Genomic DNA, 14,998 nt, shown 5'->3' with positions numbered 1-14,998 from the left:
ATGGCTGGTTGCTGGATACATCGATTCTAATGTTACCGTTACTGCTGCCGACCGCGGCGATGGCGGTGCTACTCAAAGGCCATCCGCGCACCGCTCGCGACGACTCTCCAGGAAAAGTCAAAGATAAAAATTGTGAGTACGCGAGCTCCTCCCTCTCCGTACGAGATGGGATGATCATATTGAGGATCATGATGACGGCGGCCGTAAGGCAGCCGTGACGCTAAACACAAACGAGAGATACAGCTGCAAATATAGCCAAGCTCTCGTCCTGCCGCTATCCTTTGCCGTTGCGTTTCCCGCCTTGTCCCATGTTGAACTGTCGTCGAATTAGGTATATTCTACATTTTTATCCCGATTCGCACGTAGTAACTATAGGTACACAGATAGAGACACCGTAGTGGTATGCGTACATACCCTGTACATTCACTGTAGCACATGTACCGATACACTATTACATATTGAGGTGTTGGATTCCGACGACACCGACACGCCAGCTATACCGCTGGCGTTCGACGCTGTCGAATGAACGTCGTGGCGTCGTCGCTGGGTCGAACGCGACCGAGAGAACAGCGGCAGAAGAAGGCCATGTAAATGGAAAAAGAAAGCGCACCAAAGACGCTTCCAGCATTAACAGCAGGAGCATTACGCGAGAATCTCCACCGCCGTCCCTAGATCAACACAGCCACAGTCATCTCGTCGTCTTCGAGAACATCAACAACTACCGGCAACAGCGGCATGATGGGACAGCACCAAATGAAGGGGCAATTACTACAGTACCGTTGTCAATTGAACGAAAGCTAGAGGCTATTACTAATAATACTATGGAACATAATAAAGAGTGAAAGATGCGAGTCATAATTGCGGCGAAAAGGAAATGTATCATAAGTTATGTCATAATGCCATTTCGTTATAATCAGCAAATGCAGGTCACTCCTTCGGGATGGGTCTGTCGGATTTTCTTTTCAAAATAATTCATTTTTTTAGATTTCGCTCATTATTTTGACAGTTTAACAAACTATCGGTGACTGTTCACCTATCAATGAATGACAGGTCAATAATGATCGATAGTGACTTTACGAGGCGTAGACATTTTCTGAGTTTGCAATAAAACAGCGCTTCTGCTTAACTAGTAACAATCCATAAACTAAGGTATCCGTGACTCGACACCTTTTTCAGAATAGTTGATTGAATCTTAAGACACACAATTTATATAAACTGAAACAACTAATAGCCTAAGTTAATATAATAAATGAAATATATTCAAATTTAACTAAAAAAAATTGAGCAATTTTACATTCACTTTCCTTCCGTAAAAAAAATTATATATGTATATATACGCAATGGCTATGAATTCACACAGAGCAAATACATCTTCAACTAGAAATTGAAGCCATCTATCATAAAAACAGTACTGCACCGCATTGAAGGTATAGTCATTTTTCGAGTAGAAAAGATGAGGTATCCGTCCTTTATACTGTTGCCATTTATGCCACGCCAGAGGATTTGCGGAGGAACGGAAAGGCAACCGATTAGGTTGAGGCGATTGGCAATTATGTTGCGAAAACAGCGGGCCCAGGGTCTGTTATCACGAAGTCACTGCTTACGCCGCTGCTAAAGCTACTATAATGAACACCGGCGTCGTAAACACTTGTCGAAGTGAAGAAAAAGATATCCATTGCACATTGAGATCGATTGCATTAACACAAGTAAGAGAATAGAAACACGGCGAGACATTCAGAAGTGGGTTTAGAATGGAAACCCTCGCGCCCCGGTAGAGTGGTAGTGGGCGCATAGTGTGGACTAACTGAAAAATCAATAACTCTTTCGATAACAGCAGGCAACGTCAACCGCGGCCAATCAGTGAAATACAGCTTCATGCTGATGAAACGTCATAGCTCTCTCTTCCTTACTGAGCCGACGGTCGTCACAGCGAGGTCCATTGAAGACAACCAGGCTACTGCCTTGGGTTCCGCGAACCGTCTTCAGGGAACTGAATCTGCACGTCGCTCATGATACGGAAAATACACTAATCTGTATTAAGCATACGAACGTGGTACTAATCATATCCACGCATGGAAAAGTTCGATTTTTCGGACCTCTTTGAACTGTTGCAGGTACAGATAACACATGACAGAGCTCACTTTGGCGTGAAACACCTTTAGATCGCTGCACGCATAATCACCGAAATTAGATCCTCTTTATACGACATACGCACAAACGCCGAGTTTCCACCACCGGTGGTCAAGCAACGAATGATTCTCCCTCTCGGGAGTACTGGGCATTATCATGGTATCACATATCCAATTCTATCAGACAGTTCCCTCGTCACCCACTTCCTCTGCCCACAACGTCTGCTAATTTTTCGCGCACACCAAAACAACGCGTACCCCTTTAAAACACATCTAACGACTCTATCAGCATTGTTATGGGCCTTATGCTGAAATATTGCACCAAAATCCAATCGAAACTCTCGCAGAACTGAAACCTAGGGCCACTCCACGATCTTCATCAAGCGCGCCATACGATAACACGATGATCACAGATACACACACATACACACATGCACAAATACAGCAAGCACGTGAAGCAACGGCCGTGATAAAACCGCAGAACGGCCCATGAAACTTCCTCGGGGACTCCATAAAGACCAACGAAAATTCGTCGATTGTGATCCAGCCGTCAGCCTCAACAGGGAAAATATTAACTTCATAGAAACTTGACATCCATCTAAGTGACTGACTACACTATGTTTATTCAAATAGAAAAACACGACACTTCTGGCTAAGATCGCGACAAACTATCGCGCGTCTCCGTCGACGACAACAACGGAGGCCGTAATAACATTAAAGAATAAACACCAGCACTAGCACCAACACCTATTTCCTATTGCTAAAGTAGACGTGGACGCACCTAAATGTTCGCCTGTGGCCCGCAAGGCTGCTTGCTATACGCCTATTTGCAAGCGGCCGGCAGCGCGGCCACGGGCTCGCCAGCGAAGGCGCCGATTTTCACTGCTGATTCGGACGTCGTTTTCACTGAACAAAATGAAAATCCACTATTGCGACGGGTAGCTGGAGCTACGCACGTCGAAGCGGCCGCTACACTGTATCTGTTGGTATAGCTGTCGTCGTCGATATCACTATCAATGTTAGTGTCCTTGTTAAGCAGTCGGTGGCGCGGTCGATGCTGCTTATTATTATTATTGGTCGAGATGCGACACTTGCCGTGCCCCGACACGCTGCTGCTACTGCAAAAGGATGCGTGTCGTTGTTGCGGCCCCTGTGGATGATCACTCAAGGCTGCTGCTATTACAGCGGCATAGGCGGCGGCGGATCGAATTTGTTGCTGTTGTTGTTCGCAGCGGTAAAGGATTTCGGGGACAATTCTCACTGTTCGGGCAAGCACGATCCGTACTAGTGCTGCTGCCGATGCATCAGTAGCCACGATTTCTGCCGCGGCAACGGCCGTTTGGTCCGTAACAGCTTTACGTAGAAACACCTCTACCACTAGCAGTGCTATGAGAACAACGACGAGGCGGCGGCGGCGGCGGCGATTTAGCGAAAGTTGTCGACAACTGCGACAACGACAAGTATCTAGCTGCGGTTTCCGTTGATGTTGTCCTGCGAGGGAGACTTGTTGATTTTGCAGCTGTTGTTGACGACGACGACGCTGAAGCTGCACTGGCTGTCCGCTGAAGCGGGTATCACTGCAGTTGAGCTCTGCGTTGTATTCGCTCAAGGGACAACAGTAAAAGCTGCAAAAAAGCTCGTTACAACTGTTCCTGGTTTGTTCGCGAATCGTAGTGTCGCTTTGGCTCTCGTCGCTGATAATCGAAACGTTGCGGATGGTCTTCGTACTACAGGAATCCCGCTGATTCACCATCGTAATCTATGGACTCGGTGACGTCGTGTCACGGCTTGAGCCGCAGCTACTGCTGCAGCTGCTATTGTTATTGTCGTCGTTGTTGTTGTAGTGCAGATGTTGCCGCGCTCTTGATACGAACAACAATCTTATAACAAAATTACTTGTAATGGTTCTACTACTGTTACTGGTGTCGCTGTTGCTGTATTGAGACAGACAGCTGAGCCGGGGCGGCCCCCCGCCACCTGCAGCTCACCTGCACGCTGCTGAAGCCTGCTGCTGCTCCGGCTACGGCCTGCGGTGGCCTGTTGCCACTGAAGGGCAGCAGTATGAATTTGCCGTAAACAATGCTGGCTTAGTCCAATAGTCTTTTCGCCGTTTCGACAGTTCCGCATAAACGCAGTAGTTAAACACTAAGCACATGTAGGGCGCCGATCGGACCCGACAACACTTTGTCGTGTCGCATCAATCGTTCCAAACGCGCTCCGTAAAATAGGTACGATGTTGTGGCCGTCTGATAACAAACAATACAGTGGCCTAAGGCCACTTCTTGCAGAAATAGTACAACTTACTATCAGATCTTGCAGCAGTAGTCTTTGTAGAAATGGTGGACAAAAAAATTCATCGACGCTCACACGTACATACACAGATACTGTAGACAGGTGTATCCACCCCAGTGTTGAAATGATGTCGTTAACTTCAGTCAACTCTCTTCGTTGCGGTCGCTTTTGTTGTCTTTCAAGGTAATCACGATCGACGTACTCAGTATCGGCGTCACACGAAATCAACTTCTCGCAAGTTGCACAAACTCATAAATGCCCACATCGCTGCGAACGCTTCATAAGTGGCGGCGACGGCTGTTACAACAACCGTTCAGCTTGCGTTCGGCTTGGCCATGGTGCTAGGCAATAATATCTTTCGTGGAAGAGCTTGGCGAAAACTTGCGTTATGTGTTGCTTTTCGTGTTGTTTGCCTGTTCGCCGCCTGCTTGCCAAGCTCTGTTTTGCCTTACTTTGGTTTAGGCTCGTCGTTCGTGGCCTGCCAACAACCGACTATGATGGTTCCTGCTGTACTGCCAACGACGATGTTGGCTGTATTTGCTGCTAGCTCCGGGCCAGCGTAGCTCACGACACAACATCACAGTCACTGCACCGTAATGCCATCAATGCCAGTACCCCCGAATGCGGCGGCGGCGGCGACGACGACGACGGCGACGACGACGACGGCGACGACGACGACGGCGACGACGACGACGACGACGGCGACGACGACGACGACGACGGCCAAAACATCACAATAACACAACATCGCGTTGTTGTGACTACTGCTGCGGCTGCTGCTGCCGTCTTCAACACTACAACTACGAATATCACCACTATGACCAGGGACGAGCACGGCCAGCAGCACAGGCCACAGCACAGCAGCACAGGCCACAGCACGAACGAAAGAATGGATCGAGCTAGCGACGGACCAATCGAGACCGACCGACCGACCGACCGACCGACCGCCCGACCGACCGACCGACCGACCGACCGACCGACCGACCGAGACCGATCGAGCCAGCGCTACTACTACTTCTAGTCCGGACGACGACGACGACGACGACGGCCGCGATGGCGGCGACCAGCTAGCTCTGTTGATGCTGCTGCTGCTGTTGCTGTGACTGTGTGCCGAGTCGGCTCAGCTTGACTCGCTGCCGGTGGCAGTCCTCCGCTAGCGACGCAATACACTAAGCACACGACAACACGCCAGGGAACAGGCAGCCCACAGCCGTGGCTATGAAGCTGCCAGCAGCGGGCGCACGAAGCAACTCGCACAACACAGTAGTACTACTGCTGCTGCTGCTGACGGCGGTGTTCGCAAACGCACGCATGCACACTTACACACTCTCACATGCAATCACACAGAGGCCGCTGCTGTCTTTGCCTGGCAGACCTCTCCGACTGGCTAGCTACAACTACTGCTGCTGCTGCCGCCGCCGCCGCCGCCGCCGCTGCTTTCAGCTAACTAACTGGCCCGTTCACCGTTTCGGCTACGACTCTTGCTACCACTAGCGGCTGCCACTTTTGGCTCGCTGCCCTGTCTCGCGGCTCACACTTGCATACTGAACGCCAGCGCTCACGCAGCCGCTGGCAGCAGCACCATCACAGTCCGAAGACACGGAGCACAGCACAGCACAGTACGGCTCGGCGGCACACGAACGAAGACAGAGAGACACAGAGAGGGGAGCCAACAAACACCGCTACCAGCGCTACGGGTCGGAGCAGTAGTCGTCGTCTTCGACACACAGCGGAGCTGTGCGTTCAACCAGACAGACGCACACACTCATGGCCCGAACCATCTAATGGCATATAGCCGCAGCCGACGATACCGACAACAAGGCTAGATACAGCCTCATCCGCCGATGGCGCTTCTGAGTTTCGTTCGCTGCCTGTCTGCCTCTGTGTTATGGTGTGTTGCTGCAGGCACTGCGGCGGCGGCGGCGGCGGCGGCAGCAGCGCCGCCGCCGCCGCTACTGCTGCTGCTGCTGGCGAAAGATCGCTGCTACTACCACATGCAAAGGCAAGCAAATTACGAGTCGCGCTGACTGGTTGGCCGCCATTCTGTGGCATTAACAAGTGCGATGTTTTTTATTGGTTGGCGCGGCCATCTTGCTGGGCAAGATGGTTACTCCGATGAGTAGATGTCGACTCGATGATATTGATGATGATGATTATGACGATGGCGATGTGGGCTGGCGGCAGACAGAAGAGCAGCTAAACACGGTAATCGGGTCTGACAGTGGGGGCAACTTGATTGTTGGTGGCCGCCGCGGGTGATGCGGCGCGGCCGATGCGACTGGCGTTCACGAGGGAGGAACAAACGGCTAGTGAGTGCCATCATCGTTTGAGTGTTGTGAGAGGGGGCGGAGGGCGTCAAGTTTATAGCTTAAATATATTTTTATGTACTAACAGACTGTGATAACAAATAAACAGGTTGCCACCGATGAGTTGTTTGTTGAACAGAACTCCTGCTCAGACGATCATTGAGACTTGCCAAAGCACACTATATTATCACATGTAGCTGACAAACTAGTGTCGCAGCAAAATTAAATATTGCATTCGAGGGCGACCGACATGATAGTACATGACACCGACCACTAGTCTAAAGTGACAAAACTTTGACAAAACTATCTTTTGAAATCGTTCGTTCCACATTGTGACCACCTGCAGGTCTGCGAAATGATACGAAAAATGTTAAAAGCTGCGAACTAGCAGGACAGCGGAGAACAAATGTCCAGTATGAATATTCGAATTATCTAAAGTAGAATATTTGTTCAGTCTACACAAGTAGTTCTTGTACATTACCTTTAGGCAGACGATTGCGGATGTTCGAACTTGAGATTTGTACTTCAACTTTTGCACTAGTTGCTTGGTCCTAGTGATACCATTCAGTGGGACGCGCTCCCGTTGCATTTGTTACTGTTGTCGGCACGTTCAAGCTCTCTCTGGTTTGATAAAGTATGATTCAGCACGCGCGACCCAAGCCTGTATTCGAGGAAGGAAAGCGGATTAGATCGGACATATTGACGCGTATTTTCTATATATGTATTTGGCGAACTTAGCATCTGACAAACGTTTCGAGCTTTATGAACGAAACTTCTTCATAAACCTAGTTTCTGCTTTGTTACTATTATCTTGGAGCTCGTAGACGCAGATTACATGATTGGGACAGGTATCATAGGTCTAACATGTTTAATGACTGAGTGCGTAAGCTACTTTATCTGAAAAGAACGCTCACCCAAGCAGACGACACCAACTACTTAAAATCTGTGCAATTACTTTCAAGTTCGGGATAAAGAGATCAGCACTAATTGACCTAATGACCCCATCGGGTCTTGTAATTGTTCACATTATGCTCAGGTGTGTAACAGTATTTCCGATGATTCCCGGAAATCGGTAAATTCTCCCCGTTAATGAAGCCCATTAAGGGAAGACGGAAACGCTGTTTACGGACAGCACGAGAGTAAGACAGTGATTTCACCCAGTGTCAAATGTTACTAGGTGGTAAGTTCACACAAGAGAAGATCCATATCGAAAATCCATGTATGCAATTAGCTTTTGACAACTAAGCGGGAGACCGCCGCATACTCGAAATGGGTTCTAGTAGGAGTTACGACGAATGGATTAGAAGATGGCGGCGTTGCCACCCTAGCTCTGAGTTACCCTCACACCTTGAAAAACCTTTAGAGGGGCCAAATCTGCTCACAGTTGTTGCCCACTTGCTAAACACAAACGACAAGGAGACTGTTATACGAGTAGAGTAGTCATTTCACCTATTGATTGTCATCATTTTCTAGTCACAAAAAGCTTCTTTGAAAATGATTAAATGCTCATTGTGCAATAACAACTTGACTATGCATCGATTGGTACCATTTATAATGTACACCAAGCTGTACAAAGTCAACTGGAACAGCTTATTCATGATAAACAAATCCTCCAACGAAAAACCTATTGACAGTATATTTTTCTTTTACCTGTATTATCCTGTGCAATTAGCGTATTTTTTGCAGTTCAAAGAACTCTTAGGTTTCTTCAGATTCAGAGTGATCCAGAAAATATTGAGTAATTGGAGCAAAACTTTGAATAAACACGAATTTGTCGTTTTTATAAAGAACACTAACAACCCCCAAAACAGTGCCTAGTTCGCTTGGGTAATACAAACTACTGCAGTTTTACGACGCATGCCAGAGTTCAGCATCAGCAAACCAAAAGGAAAACATTTAGAATCATTTCTGACAATAATGTTTTCGCTATGTGCAGTGTCACACACACAAAAAAAAAGCAGAAAACTCTGTCAAATTGCCTCTTTAGTCCGTTTGGATCGAGCCCTCTAGTGTGTCGTTCCGCGTTCAAATTCACTTCTGTCAATCTTGTTATTACTAGAGGAGGTGAAAAATCATCACATAAAATTGCTGCGAAATTCTATACATCTAATTATGAGTTTTACAGCTTATTTTTGTATGCCATCTCAATTTGTTTCTTGGAAGATTGTGTCATTTTGACATCCGCCATATAAATTGAAATTATAGGCCATACAGTGTAGAATCAGCGTACCTTTCAAGTAAGGCAGGCCCGCTTTGCAACAATAGATCAACTCAGCTATCACCTAACTTTTGTGTGAATTTAAGTAAGACATTATTTTCAGGTATGTATTCGCTAGTACATAAGCTGCTTGTAGAAAATTCATTGTATATAGGTTAGCGTTCAACCAGACCGTCGAAACCTTAACTCCGTTAGGTTTCTTGTTGTAGCTAATATTTTTTATGGCCTTACGGTATATTCAGCGGCATAGAAAGATATTACCATATTCACATCGTGATGTTTGCTCGACACGCGTAACAGCCGAACCCACAGGACGCTCGCTCATGTGTAATTTGTAAGTTCGAACCTTCTCGTTTGTTTGATACCACGCTTCTTAAATGTCATGAGCACTGTAAACGAAAATTAGAAAGTAAAAAACATAATACCAAGGTCTTTGTTTTGGAGGAAAATACGACTCTGCAATTTTATTTCACAGTGGTCTGCTCTTGCATCTCCCTGATTCCATTCTTCAAAACCGCTTTCGAAAGAGCCAAAAACTGGCGTTATAGTAAAGCAATATTGTTTGCCGTTTGTAGAACACTGCCGGTGTTTTGTTGACCATAAGATCATCTGAAGAACCGCTTTTTCTGAAATCCTTATTCGGGTCAGTTAAAAAAGTAACAAAACATGCTTTCAGTAGTTAAACAACGATTTAGCATACACGACTTGTGGTAAGTTGTCTCGGTGTATCTCTCAGATCGAGCTTCAAACGGTAATTTCCTGTTTTGGGAGTGAGTTCGAGAACAGCATGCCGTTGTTAGACGGTAACGGTTAGCATACTCTGTACAACTTAAACTTGTTAAACTGTACAGCTTACAGTGGTGTATGAAAGTTTTCTCAGTAAGGAAGTTTTTTTTTCTCTTTTTGATTTAGTAGGTTACTTTTTGCAATGAAAATACGTTAACAGCTCGAACAAAGAGGGAAAACATTTCTCTTCTACTTTCCATACGGCGTAAGTTAGCGTATATATTTTTTGCGCGTTTAATTGACCTAGTGCACGCGTACTCCTCAGTTAACATCTGTGCGATACATTGCCCTACACGTCCGTGTTTGGCACGTCGTACGCTTAATAACTATTTAATGTGTCATAAAGTCAGGCGTTGTGATAAAATGAAGGAACTTATAGAAGTTAATCGCTTGTTCTTTGACACTGTGATGGCTATGGTAGTTACTACACATACATGAAATGTTAATTCTTTCTTTAAGGTAGCTTACCGCAAGAAAACATTGCCCGACATGTAAGGCCACATTTAACGTACCGCTAGCGAACTGAGACAATCATTCGATTATTTGGACGGGGCCGTTTGACGATGTTTTCCACAACGAGCACTTCAAACATATTATTCTGCTCTCTTTAAGATGTTATTTTCCAGATATTCGTTTGCCCGTTCCGCTATGGTTGATGTAAGTTTGTGTATATGGCCTATGTGTATAGGAATCAATGTGGGAATGTCCTCGCTGTTGAGCCAATGTCTCCTCGATTTAGTGCTATAGCGTGAGACTTTTATACTAATAACGATAGATAAAATGGTAGAATGCCCTATACTAAATCAATATTGCTAGTAAGACATGCAGACTGACTTGTTCAAGGCATTCGGACACGGTCCTTCAATACGAAATAAGGGTTAAATAGGTATCGGAGTTTTTTTTTTTCTTTCTTATTAGTATGGCTTACTTCGACATAAATTTTTATTTTCATAGAGCGTATTTCGCTCTATGTTGTTTCGATCTATGTATCGTTACACACACAGCGTAACTTAGTTACATTTATACAAGTTGTAACATATATCGTCATTATGGTGTTTTATGGATTGTTTACCAAAACAAACAATGAAGTAAAGGGTTAATTTTATATGGACCTGTTGTTCCTTTTCGTCGATTGAATTCCTCGGTTAATAGGTTATGATACTGAACCATAACCGTAAAGCGCTCCGGTAACCTCAACGTATTAGGTCATCGGTTCGTACCTTCTTCCAAAAGCTACGAGATTGTTTTTGTAGGCAAACAGTACTTGAGGTTAACGAATGAACGCTTCTTGTGAAAGGCCAGCCGTTATAAATGCTTTCAGCATACAAAGATATAACACATGAGACACAATGGAGAAAACACGAGTAGAGCACTTACGAGCAGAACATAGCGACTTGTATGGTTCCATGTCCTTGCATCCAGAGTTGAGAAGCTAATCTATCATGAGCGTGCCCTACTGCGATTGAGTAACAGTGTGTTCATAAGAGCTGATGATCTGTCTCAAAAATCTGATGAAAAACGCGATGCTTCTCGCTGCGTTTCTGTTTGCGATCTAGAAGTTTTGAATCCGATCGAAGTTGCGGTAAAATATGTATGTACACTTCTATTGTACGGTACAGTATGTTAAAGTCTAAAGATAATTAGAGATGTTCGATCGCAATTACTGTTTTTAATTGTAGCTAATATTTGCTACCGAAGGCTTTTACAGATCCGGATGGCTTCTTGATGGATATCTTCGATACTACCACATACAGTCTAGAAGATTCATTGCATTTGGACGTCCGTAATTATAAAAACAAATGCAATGTCAAAAACGACAACCTTTCTATAGCAAGTTCCGTCTAACTTATCTAACGTATCTAAATTGAACGGTTCGTTAATTTCTAAGTGACGACTTGAATCCTGCGTATGCCACACAGTGTTTATAACTGTGGATAAACTTAGAGAACACTGATTTTGCGTAGGTTGTATAACACTGGAGATCTATCGTTCTTATTCGGGCGTATTTGCATCACAACTAAAATAATCCAGGTAGCTTGTTTGCTTTCAGTTCGACGTTCACAGTGAACCAACTTTCTAATAGGACTGTTCTCTATGGGTGTCTACAATACACTACTGACATATGGGATGGAACAGCTGGGGGGTCATGAGTCCAACCAAGAAGGAAACGTCGGTGGACAACGCAACAGAGGTTTCATGGAAAAGAAATAACTGGTATGAACACCGTTGTGCATCAGGTGTCTATCTGGAAGAAGTATTCCCTATGACTTCTCTAAAAGTAGCTAGCTAGATATCATAGTTAGTGGCGATCCAAAGAGCTTGACGTGCTAGAGTTTTGAAATTCTATTTAGCGGTGTTTTAAGTGTTGATATCTAGAGTTAATGACAATGCGGAGGTTTTTGGCACAAACTGATCTAGGAAATTAGAGACCACCCCAGGATTTCCCTTGAGCCGACTCTCAGGAGTCTTTTAAATGTTTATTGGAAGTGTTTATTTTTTCACCAGCTACAGCATTTATCACCCTAATTTGAAGTAAAATAGGTAGTTTTTTTTTTTTTTTTTTTACTGAACATCGATGGCGTGTTCATCGACAGTTGTGGCTAGCAATAGGCGGCCTGATGATGTCGTTGTAATGCTTGATCTTTCGCGGTATACCCATATGTCATTCATAAAATTTATAGTCGTACGATGTCTAGATATGTCAGAGGCCCAGATAGAGCTGTTCAGCTACCGTCTACCTTACACATATGAATTATAATTTAAAGTTAAAACATTGTTTTTTTTGACAAACAAGTGACCATCGGGATCGACTCGTACCGAATGGACGAGCCTGCCGTCAATAGACGTTTTATTGTTGTGACGTAAACAGAATTCCTCAGTACATCTGTTATGTTACAGTGGCAAAAAGCATCAGCGTTATAGAAGGCTAGTAGTACCTTAGTGATCTCATTGAGTTGTTGTGTCTTCATAATCGTCATCGATAACTTAAGCCTAAGTGTTCTTTGTATGCGACACGCCACGAGCACTCACTTATGCCTACTGAAAAGATCTATCTTGACTTTCTATTCGTTGCGTTACTGTTCCATTTTTGTTATTTTCGTGACTTGTTGTTCTCGTAACTTTGTAATATTTTCTATCAGGTGTCATGGTCATAATAGTAATGACATAGATATAATATATGTTAGTCAATCAAAGAACGATTCGAAAGGATATAGTTGTCATCTCAGTAGTAGCAGCAGCAGCAGCAGCAGCGTTTCTATTATTACGTCATATTTTACATAGTTAATGTTCTCTGTATCATTGAGGTTATTTTCTTCATCTTGCGTCTTACAGGTACTTGTATTCGTTGTCTCCCGTTACCAGACGCTTCTGTACATCACAAGCAACCGTGATTGTCTTTCAAGTATTCTTCTTGCTAGCTATCGTATCAATTTTTAATTAAACGATTCAGATGAAGTTGTTTGTTCCGAAGTGTACATGGCATTTCGCCGGTTTGTAGTATGGTCATGAGATGTACCGGGGATCCGGAAGTTCGGTTCTGACCTGATTAGGTTCATGCAAATTAATCCGGGCTTGTACTTGCGAAATAAGCGGTGATAAAACAGGTTCCAAGTAACTTTAGGTTTCCATTAACCGAATTTCTTCAATAGCGATTTATGAGCCGCTAAGAATAAATTGAGGCTTGATGTTTTTTTTTGCCATGTACTATAAAGTTCAAATACCTTCATGTTATTTTTCCAATATTTCCAATCCAAATTGGAAAAATGAATAGGGCCTTATTCTATAAACAAGTTTGAATGGTGCGCAGAGCTTAGATTTAGGAGCTCGTTATTGAAACGAAAATGAGAGGTGAGGTGCAGTATTAGTTTGTACTAGGTGGAATCCTAACAGGATTACAATAAACACCTAAAAAAGAAGCTAGGACACTATATCTCAGCCTTTGTGGCAAAAATAGGTTCTTTCTTGTCTATGTTATAACGACGCTTGCTGAAGAGTTGTCATGAGATAATGATCTACATATGGTCAAATACGGTGAAGCCAATTCTAAGAGACTACTGGCCATTATAGGTATTTTCGAGATTGCGATTATACCTAGCACACCTATCGTTTAAGGTGACTCGTCATAACTGGTCCTTGTTGTCCTGAGGAACGGACTCATTTCAATTGTAGTAAATGCGGTTATTTAAGCAACAAATCAATCGTCTCCTGCAGAGTGGCATACAACGAATAGCAACTGCCTCCCGCAGTTCACCTGGGGGGTGATTAAGTCTCTAAGATTCTAGCAAGTACCGCACGCCAATGCAAATGCCTTTTGTCTGAGTAATTAACTGTTTGTAGTTTGAGTGGTATTATGAACGAATAACAGGACAAGCACTGTCTAGGCTATTTTTACTTGATACTTCGAATCCTCAAGAAGAAGACTGAGCCTAAATATCTGTGATTAATTTTTCTATAAATACAAAGTACTGCAAGAAGGATCTTTACTGCTGGAAACAACTACTCGAACAATTCAGCTAATGTATCTAGTCCTATGATATTATCGGCTTGTAAAGATGATTTGATTGTTTTAAAGCCGACCTTGCTTGACAGCCAAAGTAAAGCTGCCTATCAATCAGTATGTTTAATTATGCTAGGCCCTGCTTTGAGGCAACCTGTCTAACCTGCACGGTATGAGCGCAAGTATCACAATATCATAAAGAATCTTCAATGAGTTTACGTCAGAAAAGTTTTTCCATCTCCAGGCTTACACTTGCCTTAAAGTTACTGTCATTGTAAGGTGTGTACTTGACTGTGTGGATGGAGTTGACTAGGTAAAATATTGCTATTATTAAATATTTCCGTACATAATTTAGCTAGCGCGAAAAATTGTCAGGGTGACATAAGCTGTCCTATGGCTGGAAACTGAACGATCCCATATATATGTGCAATCAATCGTAGTCTAAGTAATTAATAACAGACACCGCGGAACACAGCCATTGTTCAAGCGTTATTTACTTAGGCGTTTCGAAGACTCGAATCCATCCTCTGTAAACATTAAGGCTTCAAGTCCGTACGAGGTGCTGATTCGCAGCCAACACTGCAGTCTGTCACAATCGTCGTGAAATATCAATCTCTGATGCACGAAGTTCGTTTGGTCATAAATCCTTCCCTAATGCATCAGTATTGACTGTACACACAAACCACTTTCAGTCATATGACCGCGGTTGATACTTTGCTCATTTGTAGTTAGACTTTCACTCAACAGAGAATGGCCATCATTTGATTCT

General features: G+C 44.2%; 1 protein-coding gene and 1 long non-coding RNA gene across 10 annotated transcripts in view; one reads left to right on the top strand and one right to left on the bottom strand.

Moving 5' to 3' along the window:
* The window catches only part of LOC111242950 (uncharacterized), a 62,353-nt gene extending 54,777 nt beyond the window's left edge, over window positions 1-7,576 (bottom strand). For 6 of the 9 annotated variants that reach the window (XR_015319507.1, XR_015319509.1, XR_015319506.1 and 3 more), the window contains exon 1: window positions 7,209-7,576. Coding sequence is in view for 1 of the 9 variants with exons in the window: in XM_086978018.1 (XP_086834144.1) it covers window positions 7,209-7,316 (108 nt within the window). In the remaining 8 variants the exon portion in view is untranslated. Of the gene's footprint in view, window positions 1-1,417; window positions 2,584-2,910; window positions 3,053-7,208 lie in introns of those variants that run through there. The other 3 variants (XM_022787915.2, XM_086978019.1, XM_022787920.2) reach the window with 3 other exon arrangements.
* Window positions 7,577-9,223: 1,647 nt separating this feature from the next.
* LOC147758164 (uncharacterized) lies at window positions 9,224-13,529 on the top strand. Its single transcript, XR_015326604.1, has 3 exons — window positions 9,224-9,279; window positions 11,782-11,945; window positions 13,065-13,529. It is a non-coding gene; the product is annotated as an uncharacterized LOC147758164 (long non-coding RNA).
* Window positions 13,530-14,998: the final 1,469 nt, after the last annotated feature.

Source organism: Varroa destructor, unplaced genomic scaffold, assembly GCF_002443255.2.
Source record: "Varroa destructor unplaced genomic scaffold, Vdes_3.0 BEIS01000001.1, whole genome shotgun sequence".
NCBI classification, from domain to species: Eukaryota; Metazoa; Arthropoda; class Arachnida; order Mesostigmata; family Varroidae; genus Varroa; species Varroa destructor.
This window is presented reverse-complemented; position numbering and strand designations above follow the sequence as displayed.